Source organism: Myotis yumanensis, unplaced genomic scaffold (assembly GCF_028538775.1).
Source record: "Myotis yumanensis isolate MYYU_CA2020_CCGP unplaced genomic scaffold, mMyoYum1.0.hap1 SCAF_1, whole genome shotgun sequence".
NCBI lineage: Eukaryota > Metazoa > Chordata > Mammalia > Chiroptera > Vespertilionidae > Myotis > Myotis yumanensis.
Window position 1 is genome coordinate 218,490,732 of NW_027223752.1, and position 17,721 is coordinate 218,508,452.

The 17,721-nt window shown below is 39.2% G+C and overlaps 1 protein-coding gene across 4 annotated transcripts in view; it reads left to right on the forward strand.

Annotated features, from left to right (window-relative positions):
* The window catches only part of ARAP2 (ArfGAP with RhoGAP domain, ankyrin repeat and PH domain 2), a 158,062-nt gene that overhangs the window by 67,574 nt on the left and 72,767 nt on the right, over window positions 1-17,721 (forward strand). For all 4 annotated transcript variants that reach the window (XM_070398186.1, XM_070398201.1, XM_070398210.1 and 1 more), the window contains exons 10-15: window positions 3,079-3,194; window positions 5,785-5,984; window positions 9,305-9,390; window positions 10,150-10,332; window positions 12,210-12,384; window positions 12,842-12,976. In XM_070398186.1, the coding sequence (XP_070254287.1) occupies window positions 3,079-3,194; window positions 5,785-5,984; window positions 9,305-9,390; window positions 10,150-10,332; window positions 12,210-12,384; window positions 12,842-12,976 (895 nt within the window). The remainder of the gene's footprint in view (window positions 1-3,078; window positions 3,195-5,784; window positions 5,985-9,304; window positions 9,391-10,149; window positions 10,333-12,209; window positions 12,385-12,841; window positions 12,977-17,721) is intronic.

Here is a 17,721-nt window from a genome sequence, read left to right on the forward strand (position 1 = left end):
ATATATTTTTAATTGATTTTAGAGAAGAAGGGAGAGGGGGAGAGAGAGAGGGAGAATCATTGATCGGCTGCTGCCTGCACACCCCACACTGGGGATCGAGCCTGCAACCCAGGCATATGCCCTGACCAGGAATCGAACCGTGACCTCCTGGTTCATTGGCTAATGCTTAACCACTGAGCACAGCAGTCTGGAATTTTCTTTGTTTTTTAATGGAAGATTTTTAGGTTCTGCTTTCCAACTCATGGAATCAGAATCTCAGGTGGGAGGCAGACATCTACACGGTTAAATTCGATGAGCATCAAGGAATGAGATCTATTCTAAATATGTTCTAAATACTGTTGAAAAGATGGTTTAATGTCACCACAGATATTTTTAATGAGAAACGCAGTTGTTTCTTATTTAACAGCTCTCCAGAGCACTGACATTTATCTTGTTCCTCTGCGGTACATTTCACAGTCCATTTGTGCTGGCGAGTTCACTGGGTCCTCTAATTACTCCAAACCATGTGGCCGTAGCAAGCGGCTGATAAATGGGTTGTAAATTTTTTTCCAGGCTAAAAAATCATCTTTGCCTTGCTCAGAAGTTTGGGGCCTTGAGCCGATCCTTACGTATTTTGTTTTTAGCAGAACTTTCAGCATTGTGAGTAGACATTTCATGACTTGCTTGTAGAAAGGAAGGGCATCTATTCAGGCTGGAGCCTTGAAGAGGCTCATCCGTTTCCATAAAGGTTGTCAGTCTTCCCATCTGCTGGTCTGATGGCTGAGTGTGCACTCTGCTCTTAGTAACCCACGGTGCCTGCAGGCCAGACCCCCCCCTCAGAAAACACAACGCGCAGCGATCTGATAGCCAGCTCTTGTCAAATGCTTCATTACTCACAACGGTTGGAAGGACATGCAGTTTAACGATTGTATTCTAGAGTTATCCCTGTATCAAGCTGAGCCATCATAAACCCTTTACAAAAATATCTTCTCTTCTTACTGCCCCTACTTTATTTCCTCATTTTTAAAAAAGAGCTGTGTTTCCAATCTCATGCATTGGGGTTTCTCGAACAGTTGCATTATCCCAGCCGATCCTTTGCTATGGATAATTGAGAATTTGCTTTTAATTTAATTAGTAAGTATAGCACTGAACCAATATGTTGAAACATTGATATGGAGCAAGTTGCGAAAGTTCGATCCCCTTTCTCTGTCTATATAGGTCACGTTAAACACTAATTTTTGTTAAGTGGGCTTATTATAAAAAGTAGAAGTATACCACATTCTTCTAATTATTTTACAACACTTGGCATATCTCTACATCTTTTATATTATCAACTCAATTTTTAGCTTGTTTCTCCTAGCAGAAGGAGCCATTTGTTCTTTCATCAGAAAAAAAAAAGTTTTAATTGATGATTTATTTTATGACTCATTTTCTTATCCTAACTAAAAATTTTTAAATTAAAAAACATAAGCCAAAGAACTTACATGCTTATATCCATAACCCATGGACAGACAATAGTGGGGTGAAGGCCAGGGAAGGGGGCATGAGAAGGGTGGAGGGGGTCAATGGGGAAAAAAAGGGGAAATCTGTAATACATTCAACAATAAAGACAAATTTTTAAAAAATTAAAAAATGAGACTTTGCAATTTCTGATGGAAAGTCTGGATACCTTTGCAAGCGGGGGGAAGATCTGTTATTTTATTTCACTTATTTTATGTCAGGAATGCATTCGTATAAAACTCCTGAAGGACAACTCAGTCGCAGGGATTTATTTGTTTTAACAAATCTCTTGGTGGAGGCAGTGGAGAGCGGAGGCCACCAGGGAACAGGGTTCTCTCTGTTTGTTAACTCACTCTGACTCCTTGGCGTCCAGGAATCTGTCCTGGGGCTCAGGCTAACGTGGCTTCTGTGTGTTTGGATGTTATTTCCCAGGAAGATAGAAGAGCAAGCTTTTCCCTCCACCTTCCTGCTCCAAGCCAGGAATTATCTATATTTTATTGACTAGAACTGTGAGATATGGCCCCTCCCACCTGCAAGCAAAATTGGAAAAGAGTGCCTTTACTGTTGACCCATGTAGCAGGAGGGACCAAGGGAAGAAGGCCCAGGCATTGTTACTTTCACAGTCTCTGCCAGAAGTGCCCTTATCGGAAGTGAGCCGGTGTTTTTTTGCAGTGTGCCTTTGTTATGGCTCCTTTTCCCAGCCATAATTTAATTTAGGAATTCAATTCACAGCTATTCTGCATCTGTTCACATAGATACTTTATTTTCTCGGGGTACAGATTAATTATATTTTTAACGTGTTGAGCTTATTTATTCGATACATTCCCAAGCCCTTCTGACTAGACAATATATTGCAACCTTTAATGTTTTTAAAATGCAGACTTGTGTAGCTTTTTGAACGATTTCTAATCCTGGTGAGACATACCAAGCATAGTGGCCATAGGTGTTGAACAAAAGGCAGTTTTCAAACCAAAATAGCAATGGAAGAGCTTCTTCAGAATCTGACTGAAGAAAGAGGAATGTAATAAAGTGTTGGAAATGAGATAAAATTGTAAAATAAGTAACGCATATGTTTGAGAGTAAATGAGAAACAACATGACAGGACAGAGATGACATACAGTAGCACAAAGGAAGAGCAAAGAGATGGCTTGGGTTTCAGCCTCTTTCTACCACAGACAACTGCACTTTCCATGTAACTATCTTTCTGTGCCTTGACCTACCTTTTTAATATAAATAGCAATTATAGCAACCTCACAGTGTCATTTGGCTCCCCCACCTAGAACACAGCTGGGTACTGGTAATAAAGCCAGGTGTGTGTAGCTCAAAAATCTATGTCCTACTCAACTGATGTTTCATGTGAAAGAAACCCATACTTGACTAATAGCCAATTGTCAAGCTTAGAAGGGACCTTGTTATCATGTACTGAAAGTGACTACCTAAAATAAACTATTTAGTGCATTTTTTAATGAATTAATTCCATTCATATGTGTGTAGTCAAATTTAGTAAGATGTGTTGTGTTTTCATTTGAGAATGTAATTGTACTTTTGAAATTCATATTTGTGTTTTAATCATTTTTTTTATATTTTTCTTCAAACTAGGATTTTAAGGGTGGATTTGGTATTACCATAATCCCGATGAATGTAGCCAATGTAAAGCAAGTGGACCGGACTATGAAACAATCTTTTGAGATAATCACGCCCTATAAGAGTTTTAGGTAAGCTGTACTTAAACATTTTGTGCCTGTACTACTGCGAGACAGCTTTGGGCAGCCACTTCACATTGCTAGTGGCAATTTTATTTCTTGCAGGACATTTAGTAAAACAATGTTTTTACTTTGCATTCTGTTTAATTTCTTAGCCAGTCTCTGTAAGCACCTGTGAAAGTGATTTGAATATCATAAGACCTGCAGATACTAATTTCATGAAATTTGAGTTGTTTCTTTTCTTAAAACATCTTTGTCTTAGTGGACTTAGTATGTTACATTTTTGTTAGCAACAAATATATGAAAACGTACTTCACATTTTGAAGGAATAAAGTAAAAGGGGAATATTACATTGTCTTTAGGCTGTGTTGTTGTTTACCTTCTTTTAGCCTAATCAAGTATAGTCCCTCCTTTAAGATCAGCTCCTAATTATAAATGCTCTGTAATGATTTACTAAAAGGAGCTCCAGTTTAAAATGATGCTGGATTTATTGGATCTCCTAGCATTTACTGATAAAATATTTTAGTGCTTTGTTATATATCTTGTATTATGGTATTCTAGTAATTATTCATTATCACAGTGAAACACAAAACTCAATATATGTTCTTCATATGTGTCAGAATACTCCATAATGACTCCCTAGCTTTAGTGCACAGAAGAGGCCTAAGTCAGTACCTGCTGAGTGCAACCACATTAATTCATTTGTCACAAATAATCAACATACCACAGGGTAGTATAAATGTCATAGGCAATTGTCAGAGTTCTTTAAGGACTAGCAATTACTTACCAATTTTAAAAATACTACCAAGTCTAGTACTCAATTTATCTGTCAAAATATGTCTGCTGACTCAAATTTTAGCAACAATCAAAAGACGTAAGGAATAATAAGCTTTATTTTCACATATGCAGATTCATGCTTTCACTGAAAATGTAGACATTGACTGAGCTGTTTTTACTCACAACACTCTGACACCAAATCTGTGGGGTTTTCCTCTTACCAATCAATTCTCCAACTCTCTGGACTCCAATCGTGTGTTCTACAATTCAGTTCTATTCTGCCATACCAGAGTGAGCATCAGACCCCACAGGCTTATGGCTCAGTCCCACAAGACTGTCCTCCAGATACCAGTTGCAAGTATTGGGTCCCTGGGTACCCACACTTCTGTGCACATTGACTATAAAACGGGGTTCCCCTGACTCCCTTTCGCCCAGGTTTGATAAACTGCTAGCATTGTTCACAGAACTCAGGGAAACAGTTTAATTACTATTACCAGTTTATTATAAGGAATACAACCCTGGAAAGGCCAGATGGGTGAGCTGCATAGGGCAGGCACAAGGGACTAGTGGTACAGAGCTTCTATGCCCTCTCTGGATGTACCACCCTCCTCAGAACCTTGTTGTTTAGGGGTTTTTATGGAGGTTTCATTCCAAAGGTATGAGTGATCAAATCTTTGGCCATTGGTGATTAACTCAATCGCAAGTCCTTCCTCCTTCCCAGAGGTCAGGGGGTGGGGCTGGTTGAAAGTTCCAGAGCTAATCAAACGTTGGTATTTCTGGTGTCCAGCTCCAGTCTAGACTCCCAGCCACAAGTTATCATATTAGCATATAAAAGACACTTTTATCATTCCAATGGTTTTAGAGCTATATACCAGTAAAGACCAAATATCTGTTTTCCATAGAACCATATTGGCTGTGACCAATCTCTGTATAGAAAGAGAAACCACTAAGAAATGTCTAACTATTATAGTGACGATGGTATCATAAAGAACGTCAAAAAAATCCACAGGCCACTCAGTTTTCTTCCTGATTGTGTAACTTATGCTAGTCGTCTATATTTTCATTGTATTTCAAAGCATTTTTTTCTTCAGAACAGAAAATTGTAATGCGAAGCATTGTTCTGTGGGTGATTGAGTATGGCACATTTCTGGGCACACGATAGGTACTCAGTAAATATTTCTTAAAGGAGTTTAAGAAACTGATCTTTAATGTTTTTATTCTTTTACTGAGGCACCCAACAAACACTAAGATTTAGAATAAATCAAAACATGGCTAAAAATGAGTTAGAATTCTGTTGAATAGTAATCACTAAAACTTTTGATTTCTCAGTTTCTTAAAGCCATCTATACATTCTTTGAAAGACAAAATAATCTATTTTTAGTACTAAAAAATTTAAACTTTCTGGTGGGTATTTTTGTAGTTTAGTTTCAGACTACCCTGGCATTCTTTCTTGGAGAAGTAACCCTATAGATCTGAAACTCTGACAGTCTTACGTTGATTATTAGACAACCACTACTTAGGAAACAGGGCCTCTCATTTAATCTCTTGACCTAAAAGGGCAATTTTATATCCTGGTCAGAAAAATATACACATTAATTTTGCTTCAAGATACATAAATGAAGTCATAAGCAATGTGAAAAATTAATTAAGAAAATAAATAGATTTCTAAATTAGATGATTGACAGAAGAGACTATCCAACTGCCTGGAAGGCATATTTTTCAGCTGCTGTGTAATGTGTGAGTGAAATGAATATGCAAACTGAACATACCGCTTAATTGGCCTTTACCAGGGAGATCAATAATGCAGAAACGTTAATTGTTTCAGCTTTGTAGCCGAGTCTGAAAAGGAGAAACAAGAGTGGATTGAAGCTGTGCAGCAATCGATAGCAGAAACTCTCTCTGATTATGAAGTAGCTGAGAAGATTTGGTTCAATGAGTCCAACAGGAGCTGTGCAGATTGCAAAGCCCCGGATCCGGACTGGGCATCCATCAATCTCTGCGTCGTCATCTGCAAGAAGTGTGCAGGTAATTAGTGATAAGTTATGCTCATCACTGTCTGGTGGCAGGTTGGCACTGAAGGCTCTTTATTGTCATATATAATGTGTCCCGGCTAATGGTTGTGGAAAATAAAAACAGAGAAAGCTTATTACATTTAAATCAATTTTAGAAATGCAATTCTAAGTTTCTCTTATGCATGGCTTAGGTATCAAAATTGATTTTTAAGCATGTAATCATTTTTTTGTGGCTACTGGTCCATGTATGGATTGTAAAAAGAGCGTTGACATTTTTAGATTTTAGGTGAATGTGTTCCAGAACACATGCTGAGCACACTTGCTCTTTGTATGATTTGTCCTTTTTCCTTCGGTCATCTTTTATCAATCCTGTTTTTCACATCAACGTTGTTCAGAGCTCTAAACTGCGTATACCAGGTCTGGTACCTCTTCTAGGGAGAATTTTTATACAGAAGCATTTTCCAAGTGTAGTGAGAGTTATGAAAGTAACTAGTGCCATGACTGATTTTTCTGTTGTGGCCTTACACCCTACAGACTGTCTACTAGTTCACTGTATTGGGAGCTCAGACAGTTGTCCAAGTGAGTGCAGGCAGTGGACCCCAGCTTAAGTGTGAAACCATGGAGATCTTGGAGAAAGTTAGCCCCAACCCAAACTTTATTGCATCTTTTTGCTCTGCCAGGTACTGTGCTGGCCTAAGAATTAAAAAGATGTAGAAGGCATGGGCTTTCCTGCAGCAGCAGATCAATAGTGATTATAATAGAGGAGGATGAGGGCAAGAGTAGAGTACAGGTTTCATTGAGTGACATGGAGGAGAAGCACCTAAGTCATCTGGAGCCAAGACAAGAACAGTTGCTTTAAACTCTTTTTTTTAAATTAAAATATTTTCTGTAATATATTTTATTGATTTTTTACAGAGAGGAAGGGAGAGGGATAGAGAGTTAGAAACATCGATCAGCTGCCTCCTGCACACTCCCCACTGGGGATGTGCCCGCAACCAAGGTACATGACCTTGACTGGAATAGAACCCGGGACTCTTCAGTCCTTAGGCCGATGCTCTGTCCACTGAGCCAAACCAGTCAGGGCTGCTTTAAACTCTTAATACTCTCAGTGCTACCACATTTCTCATAACCACAGGATAGATTTCCCAAACAGCTAATTAACAATATCAATAGCAGCAACAAAGAGCATCCATTAATCCCCCTCTACTTTGCAGATGTTCCTTTCCAGTCTCAGGAAGACATAGCCTTTGTGTTGTCCAAGGCTGTTCTTTCTACCTATGCTCCCTTTCTTTCCTTTCTTCTCACTCTCTATGTAGCTGTTCAACTATGGTTCCTTTTGTTTCAGTATATAAACCAGCCTTAGTCTGTCCTGTTAACAACAGCTTTCTGAAAATGTAACCATTCCCTTCTGTGTACCAATCTGTGTCCCTTTTTTCTTTAATAGACAAATGCTTTCAAGAGTAGTCATCTGCAAGGGTTTTCTTCATATCCTTAACTTCCTAGTTTTTCTTTAGCATCTCTAATCAGTCTTCTTTTCTCTCTACTCTAGTAAAATTATTCTCCCCACATTTACCAATGTATTCTACCTCTCCATGTCTGTGCGGTCAGCTCCAGTCTTTATTGTCTTCTGGGATATTTAACAATCTGACGCTTTAAGACTTCCCATCCTCCCTCAGCTTCCAGGAGACCATTTCCTCGTGTGCTCTTTCTACTCTGCTCATCCTTTCTCGGGCTGCTTTTCCTCTGCCTGCTCCTGAAATAGGTGTTTCCCTGGAGTTTCATGCTCTGCTGTCTTCCACTGGATGTTCCTGAGGGGTGATTTTTATCATTGGAATTCAGCACTCATTTTTATGCAGATGACTGTTAGAAACCAACACTCTTATATCTACCTACTAGAACCTCTTCTTAGATTTGCCCAAGATCCCTCAAAAAATAACATGTTAAAAATGGAGCTCTCATTGATGGCCAGCTCATTACATAAAACTGCACTTTCTCCTGTATTCCAGATCCTGGTCGGAACAGTCCTGCCCACCTACAGTAAAGCTTACAATCCCAGAGATCCTCCTGACCCTTCCCCTGTCCTCGCAGGACACCGGGTCCGTCAGTTTCATCTTTGCAGTGTTTCTAAATCTGCCCTCCACTTTGTTTCTCTTCCTGTTGCCTTAACTCAGATTCTGTCATTTCTTGTCTAGGCTACTCTGTCCAGTTCTTCCTACTTGGTTCTCAGTTTGACCACAGTTGCTTTTAGGTGTTCTTTATAAATGCAAACCTGTGCAAATTCCTGCCCTGGGAGTTCTAGGGCTTTGTGTTCTGAGTAGTTTCCATCTCAAAGACCAGAGGAGAGGAACCTTTTTAAGGTAGAGAGAGGAACTTCTTCATGCTTTAAGGAAGAAAATTCTTAAGATCAAAGGTAATGTCTTGTATACCTTTTTCCTTCTCGGGAGCTTAGACAGTAAAGCATCTGAACATGCCTGGGTGCCCAGTAACGACTGAATGTTGATTTATATGGCAGAATTGAACTGATAATAATAGAGTAGAATAATAATAATACTAGAATGCTGGGCTGTTACTCTCTACCACGCATACAATAGTAGAATACAGAATCCACTGAAGCCTGCCGGAGTGGCTAAGTGGTTGAGTGTAGGCCTTTGAACCAGGAGGTCACAGTTCAGTTCCTGGTCAGGGTACATGTCCGGGTTGTGGGCTTGATCGCTAGTGTGGGGTGTGTGGGAGGCAGCCGATAGATGATTCTCCTCATCATTGATGTTTCTATCTTTCTCTCCCTCACCCTTCCTCTCTGAAATTAATAGAAATATATCTATAGATATAAATATAGATATAGATATTTTAAAAGACTCCATTGAAGATTAAGTACCCATTTATTAGAGTTGTAGCTAGTTTTTTCAAGAGTAAAGGGATAATAACTGTTTTCATATACATGTAATTTACACAGACCCATTATAAAATATTTTCAGTGACCTATTTCTAGTTAATTTTGCAAACGATGCAAAAATTAGATATGTATGGATGTGCATACATACGTGCATGCACACATATGTACACACATGCACACACACATCTATACACACCTTTAAGAGTATAGCTTTATGCCAGTACAAGATGGTGATGAAGGTGATAACTGTTAACTTCACTGTGGTTGGTTATGATTTCTGTATAAACACCATCACTACTCCTGGGTGGAAATAGACATCAGTGTATTTTCAGTTGAAAAAAAAATATATAAACACAAACATCCATGCACACATAAACACTGTTTTAGAAAGGTAAATACATTTGCATATGAATTAGAATGCAACTGTTTTTTGACTTTAGGACAACATAGATCTTTAGGACCAAAAGATTCCAAGGTTAGAAGTCTAAAAATGGATGCAAGCATTTGGAGTAATGAACTCATCGAGGTAAGTCTGGTCTTACTGTGGTGGTGGTGGTGGTGAGCAGAGGTCTGGGAGGAGAGATGCCCTTAGGAGCTTACGTTAGGAACTCCTTGAGCAACTTCTCGCCACAGTAGAGTAATGGCTTATAGCTTCTTTGATAGTAGCAACTTTCTACTTTAACTTTCGTAATGCTTCCTAAATGAATAGTTATTTTAAAGATAACGAAGTACAAGGAGCTTTAATTGTAATAACTATTTTTAAGGGCTTGGCAACTCTGTCGTTTACCCAGAATTTACTTTCTTTTTAACCCAGCATGGATATAATATTAGAAAAGTGATGAAAACATTGGGCAAAATTTGCCATTCTTTATCTTGGCCATGCTGTGTCATTAACTGCAATTATGTCTAACTTGCTGTCTCCCAGTTCCATTTTCTGCTCTGTTTCAGCACCACTCTCAGCCGCGTTAGTCCACCTACTCAGCCATTTTAAATGAATCTGTCTCAATGTGAGCTTCAAAAAATAATCATGCTTTGGCTGCAATTTGTGTGGCTTGCAATTTCCTTCCTCGCTAATCTTCTACTGTTATTAAGAGCAGCTAGACTGTATTTAAAATAGAAATCGTGTCTGCTTTCACACTCCATCTTCCTGAAAAAGTTAAATCTTTCCTGTGTTTTTGCATATTTTATACTAAGTTATGCTTTCATTTATCATGTGAGTCAGTTTTCTGCAGATTTAAGTAATATTTTAGGAACTGATATATCTTATAATTTTTTAATAATTCAGCTTTTTATTGTCATTGGAAACAAAAGAGCAAATGACTTTTGGGCTGGTAACCTTCAAAAAGATGAAGAATTACACATGGACGCGCCTGTAGAAAAGAGAAAAAGCTTCATTACCCAGAAGTACAAAGAAGGGAGATTCAGAAAAACCCTTTTGGCATCTCTCACCAAGGAAGAATTAAATAAGGTATCCAATAAAACATAACAACAGACATGCATTTCAGTATCTTATTAAATATGTGCCAAGGATTTTGGAAAGAAATAAAAAATATTTTGCTATTTGATGAAATTATTGCACAATCTCATTTTATTTCCTCTTGTGAGACTTTATCCATGGTTTCTCATTGTTTCTCTTAAGAGTTGTCATCAATGGCAGATAAACTCTCTGTCCACAAGATTTCAGCTAACGTAGGCATATCCCATTATTCTTAAACCCCTGACAACTTTCCCTATTTTAGGGACAGGACACGCTTCAGCTCATACATTGCTGACTTGCTGTCACCAGAATTAGCATTAGTTACTTCATTTATTGTTACAAGCAATGCTTTGCTTAGTGCTGTTGATTTGAACTGTCACTTGCTTTTGGCTGAGTGATTCCAGGTCTTTTGTGACCATTTTATGCTACCCACTTGATCTTCACTCATTTAATGAGGGACACTTGGGTTGTTTCCATATCTTGGCTATTGTGAAAAATAATGCTGCAATGAACATCAGAATGCTGATATCTTTTCAATATTCTGTTTTTATTTCATATATATATATATATATATATATATATATATATATTCAGAAGTGGGGTTGCTGTATCCTATGATAACTGTATTTTTAAGTCTTTTGAGGAATATTGACACTGTTTTCCAATGTGGCTGAACTAAATTGTATTCCCACCAGCAGTGCACAAGGGTTCCCTTTTCTCCACATCCCCATCAACACTTGTTATTTCTTGTCTTCTCCAACATAGCCATTCTGACAGGTGTGAGGCGATATCTCATTGTGGTTTTCATTTACATTTCCCTGATGATTAGTGATGTTGAATATCCTTTCATGTACCTGTTGGCCATTTGGATGTCTTCTTTGGAAAACTGTCTGTTTCTATGCCCATTACTGAATCAGATTTTTAAAAGTTGAGTTGTATGTGTCCTTGATTCTGAAGTGAAGGAAATTCTGGATGTCAGCTTAGACCATGGTGGAAAAGAGAAGCACTTTTTAACTAGTAGACAGGAACTGTGAATACATTCTGAGACTCCTTGGCTGCACACTCTGAGCTGCCCATTGTGATAGCTAATGAGCGATTATCCTGAGGTTGCAGTGTGGAGGGCAAATTAATTAGTGATCTGTCCAGATGCACCACGTCAGAGAGAAGGTAAATAGTGAACCTGAGGCTGAAGTCAGATGGAATCAGGGTGCAAAATCAGAGGGTTTGGAAGAAAATGGGAAGCCAATAAAGTGAGGAAGTAGGAAGAGAGGATGAGAAGAGATGTAAAGGTAGCTTATTAATATAGGTCCGCAATGTTTTATTGTGTCTGTTTACTGTTCCTGCTCGCCACATTACCCCTCCCCCAAAGGGAAAGATTCAGAATTGGAGCTCATCTTTCAAATTACCACAACACAACAATAATTGAATGAATATACAGATCCCAATTAGGCTGGAAATTACATACATACATACATACACATACAAATGCATATGTACATTAATATGATAAAACATTGAGTGGATACCTCATTATTACATTTGAAACATTTAGAATTTTGTGAGCATTAGTCATTATTATTGTATGTAAGTACAAAAAGTGTCTTCCAGAGCAAATATTCTGGATTAGAAGGTTTGGAACATCACAGCTACAAAACAATGAATTGAGGCTTGGAGGTCTTGGGTTATGATTTAAATTCATGCAAAGCAGGTCTTGTGCCTATTGTTTAATTCAGGGCACACATATAATTATATTTCTTAGTTAAGAAGGAATACAAACTTCATATCGTAAATGGACAGACTTGCATTCATTTTAATAGCTAGAATTGCATTTTCTTCCTTTAAGAGTTACATTTTCTTCCAATGGCCAGGCTCTGTGTGCTGCTGTGGTGAAATCGGATGTTCTGGAAACAATGGCTTTGCTCTTCAGTGGAGCAGACGTCATGTGTGCAACCGGAGACCCTGTGCACAGCACCCCCTACCAGCTGGCCAAGAAGGCTGGGCAGAGTCTGCAGATGGAATTTCTCTACCATAACAAGTTCTCGGGTGAGCCCCATCCCTTCATTAGCCTGGTTTCTTCTGATGTGTCCCTAAGTGGACAGAAACCCATATCTGTTTATTTCTCAAATAAGAAAAGCCATCAGAATGAAGAAAAATATAACTACCAAAAAGATGGAAGATGCGTCAGAGTACATTTTAAGAAAAAGTCTAGGAAATCTCTTACGTTTCTCTAATCTTACAAATGCAAGATTAAAACAGTTAATCCTACGTTATCATTTCCACCAAAATCAAATCCGATTTTCATATATGAATAATAAACACAACGTAAGTGCTTATTTTTGCAAGTTTTATGCAAAGTAAAATAAATATTTCTGTGTATTTATTCTGTGGTATATTTGAAGTAGTTTTTCTTCTAGCTCAAACCTCACCTACATATTCATAAGCAAAGGGAAAGTTGTTTACATTTTAGATGTCAAATGCATTATTTCTGTAATTTCTCCAGATTTTCCTCAACACGACGTTCATTTTGAAGGTGGATTAAGTCAAGAGTCCGCCCAGTGCACGTTCCTCTGTGACTTTTTGTACCAGGCTCCTTCTGCTGCTTCCAAACTCCCTGCAGAGAAAAAACTGCTGGAAGGTACCTTTCCTGCTCCTTTTAGATTTGGTTACCGATAAAACTGTCTTTCATTATCGAAACAATTAGGTTTACATTTTGATATTTTTTCCCCTGAAGATATTAGATTTGATCTTGTGGTAGAAAATATGTTTTTTTAGGATTTATAAATGCTTCCAGGCACAGATAATATTTCATAAGCTGCAACAGGGATTTACCACTGGGTTGGGATGCTGAGGGAATTCTCAACAGAATTCACTGATGTCTACTGCAGGGCCAACCAATTCTGTTTCAGGTTTTAAAGGTTGTCCCAAAGAAATGTGAAACTCAGCCCCTTCCCTTAGGGACAGACACCCTAACTGGGGAGATAATATAGGTAAATGTGAACACAGAGGAAGAAGTGACAAGTTTCAGTGCTTATTTTATCAGCATACTAAGTAATATTAGGTAGTTCAGTTTGTTCTAGTGGACTGTGTGTGTGTGTGTGTATGTGTGTATAAAATAAGCTTAAGCATGATTTCCAAATACTGATGGGAATTGATTTGATTCAGCAACCTATATTCTAGGTTTGGGAATTACCTGAGCCGAGGCCCTGTAGGCAGTTATTCATCAGCTCCTTGTGTCAGGCGTGTGCTAGGCAGGCATTAGAAATACCAAAATGAAACAGACACAGGCCTCATGCTCCTGTGACAAATATTTGAACTAATTTTAGAAATATAGCAGGAAACTATGAGCTCTGTCTTCCTGGAACAAAGAGAATTTAAGAGATTAAGCTCCACAGGCCCGGTGACGATGGGCGTCCCGAGGCTCCGAGCCTGGCATTCGTTCCCTGGGTGCTGTGACCCAGCTCTGTTACTCCAGCAAAGGAACAGTAGGATGAAGAACTCACTTTAAAGTGTTCGTCTGGGTTCTTGTGCACTTGAAGTGATTATTTCAGTGTAAATGCTTTATTTCCAAAAAAGTATTTCCCCAAGAAGAATTCTACTGGGATTAACTGGACTTCATTAGGTTTTTCTGAAAACAGTAGCAGCCCTTTAGTAAGGCTTTAGGTATTTACATACATCAATTATAATCCTCACAAAAACTCGGTAAGGCAGCTGATATTATGCTGATTTGCACATGAAAAAATGGAGGAATTCAGCACAAAGCAGTGTTTTCCATCTGAGCTGTGTTATAATTGTTATTGTAACACTTTGGCCAGTGGCACAGCATTTTTAGTTTTTGAATTTAGATGTTTTTGCTTCTTTCAACAATTGGTTTTTAATGTCTTCCTTAACTCACCCTAACTCAGTTATGAACGATGAATTTCACAGACATTTTCTCATCTTCTGTTCCTCCTTACCAGTGTTTAACCCTTAAATAGTCCAAAGTTGACTGAACAGAAAGGAGAAAGTACCTTAATGATCTGTGAATTGACTACAACAGTTATCTATATTAATAAAAGGGTAATATGCTAATTAGACCAGACGCCTTCAGGACGACCATCTGGACGTCCTTCCTGACAAAGCCACAGTGGCTGCAAGGGCCGAGGGCCAGTGGTGCAGGAGAGGTGGTGGCCGTGGGAGCGGAGGAAGGCGGCTCCATGGCCCCTTTAGCAGAGGCGGCGCTGGAGAGGCCTCAGCGTGGGCTGGTCCAGCGCCAAGGCCCCTTCCACAGAGGCAGCGGGAGAAGGGCTGTGTGGTCCAGGTCCCAGTGCTGTCCCTTCCACAGAGGCAGTCACAGAGGCAGCAGCACAGACCTGGGCCCAGTGCCACGCCTGCACAGAGGCTGGACGGGGTATGACCTGCTGTGCCTCAATCTCCCACAGCCCCTCCCCGAGCTGGCCTGGTCCCAGATCACGCCCCACCCACCAGTGGATGGGGGGGGTGGGGCCAGCGCTAAGAAGTGAGGGCCGAGAGCTGGCAGCAGAGCCGGGTGATGGGGGCGGTACCTTCCCCTGATCTGCCCAGTCACCTCTTGCAGAGGAGGACATCCCCTGAGGGCTCCTGGACTGTGAGAAGGGGCAGGCCGGGCTGAGAGACACCCCCCCCAGTGCATGAATTTTCGTGCACCAGGCCTCTAGTTAAGTAATAAGTAATAATTGAGTAATAAGACAATTAATGTACTTGCAAATAAGTTTACAAATTTTCTAGAATGTCTCATCTAAATAGTAGGAGATCCTAGACTTAACTCTTCAAACGATTGTAGGAGGATGAAATAGGAACTTGAAATAGAAGACTTTCTTCCTGAAGCTTTTCAATAAAGCATGAGCACCCTGCAGGCTAAAAATAAGATTAGTTATTTTTTGACAATTGTGGTTATACTGTTTATAGACTTCCTTGAAATATGGTTTGATTTTTTTCTTAATCACTTGAGGACTGATGTTTTAAACTTTAACTAAATCCTTGTTTCCTTTTATCTTTTAAAATTAACTATAGATTTTTTTGGTTAAAATTTAAAAAATAGAAACTAGTGCATTCTCTCTGCAATTTAATTAGGGATGTTTTCTCATTTTGGAACAATCTCTTTTAAATAATATGAAATTGAACTTTTATACTTTGGCTATGTAACACACAGAAATTATTGTATTGGATATAATCTCCTGGCAGGGTATTCTTTGATCATCTTCTTTTCTTCCATCCAATATTTCGGCAAGGTCTATCATTTCAAACTCAAAATGGGTTATGAATCAGTTGGCTACTCTCCATCTCCCCTCATAGCCTAGCCCCGGCACCATCATGCCCTCCCTGGGCTGTTACAGCCTCCCTATTTGTCTGCCAATACCTATTCTAGTTCCTTCCAAACCATTCTCCAAAAAGCAGACTCAATGTTTATTAAAAATGTAAAGCAGATCATGTACTTCCATTGGTCAAGTACATTTAGCAGCTTCCCATCCCGGAATATATTCCTTCCTTTGCTGCATCATGCCTGGCCATACTGGTTTCCTGTCTGTTTCTACAACATGCCTGTTCTTTTCTGCCTCCCTTTGCAACTGCTGTTTACTTTGCAAGGAGGCCCCTCCCCATTTTGGCTCCTTGTCCTCTTTCAGGGATCAATTCAGTGCCACCTACTCAGAGAGGCCACTTTGGCACTTTGCTAAAGTTTGTGCCCACTGCCAGCTCTTCCTTTTATAGTCTGCCACTTATTTCCATCGTAGCACTTAGTGCATGAAGGTGATTCTCCTTCATTGATTTGTTTCTCTTTCCCTCTGGAGTGAAAGCCCAATGAAGCATCAGCATTTTCTGGTTTATTTGGGATTATCAAATCTTTGGTGCCTAAAACTGTGTCAACACATAGTAATCATGTGATAGCTACTTGTCCAATAAATGACCATTTCTCTAGTCACAGTACTACCAGTGTAAAAGTGTAAGTGACTTGTTAATGTTTTGTTTTTCCCCTGTGTACAAACATGTATCATTGCTGGCAAAAAAGCATATTTTGTTCAGAAAGAGCCTACTTAGGAATGAAGAAGAAATGGGGCGATAAGGACACATATGTAATACCTTAATCAATAAAAATAAAAATAAAAAAGAATGAAGAAGAAAAAGTCGAACTACCAAGAAGCAGAAAGTTCTGGTGTTTTTGTTTTTTCCTTTCTCGCTTTGCCCTCAGGATCCTGTAGTGGTGTTACTCCTATTGAGTGCCAGCTTTATGGAAAGATGAACTATTCGGAATGATATAGAGATTAAAGTGTGGTTGCCACCTTGGCCTCTGAATGGCAAGCAGCTGGGCCGCACCACTCCATCAGTGCTTGTCCGGACGCCATGGGGCAAAATGATTAAAAACCAAGGAAAAGCCAGGGAACAAAGTTCATGCGGCCCTTCAGAGAGTTACGGAGGCTTCAAACTGTCAGCTCAGGTTTTCAGGGTTTGAAGTTCTTCTAGCCTCTGGTTATGAAGACTGATCTGTATTTTTCTTTTCCTTCTCAATTTAGTGTTCATGGAAAGAAAGATTGATAGCTCCTGTTAAACCTAAGTACAGAGCTGAAGAATAACATCCTGCCTTTGTTTTCTGTTTTCTCCCCTCAAACCGTATTTTTCCCTTTTAGCATCTTACTTTGATTTGTTGACACAATGTTTGATTTCTTTTTTTGTTTTAATCCTCACCTGAGGATATTTTTCCATTAATTTCTAGAGAGAGAAAGTGGAAGGAACATTCTCTCTTTAGAGGGAGAGACACAGAGAGAGAAACATTGATGTGAGAGAGACACTTCGTTTGGCTGTCTCCCACATATGCCCGGACCAGGGCCAGAGTCTAGCCTGCAACTGAGGTACATGCTCTTGACTGGAATCGAAGGTGGGGCCCTTCAGTCTGCAGGCCAGTGCTCTATCCACTGAGCCAGACTGGCCAGCGCCAGTGTTTGATTTTTAAAAAGAAAGTCATTGATAGGGTTTACTATTAGAAACTGTATCATTTATTTATATTTAATTTCAGAGGTTAGCATTGAGGATTTTTGATGATCTGTTAAGTGCCTAGATTGTATAGTTTTTAAAAGTTTCTTCAAGGCTAAAACACATTTATTTAAAATGAAAAGGATACCTAGTGTGTATTCTTAGTTTCAGTGGAAGCTGAATATAATCAGATTAGGAAATTCTTCATGAGGAAATGACTTATTTATGCTTTCTACAAATAATAGTTTTGCCTGAATTATCTCAGCCTTATTGTGCACATAGGTATTAGAAGGTATGACCTCCACTCTACCCTAACACATTAAAAATGGGCGTATGTGCTTCCGAGGTGTAACAGGCTCCGAGAGGTAGTATGTGAAGTAATCACAACCACAGCTTCAC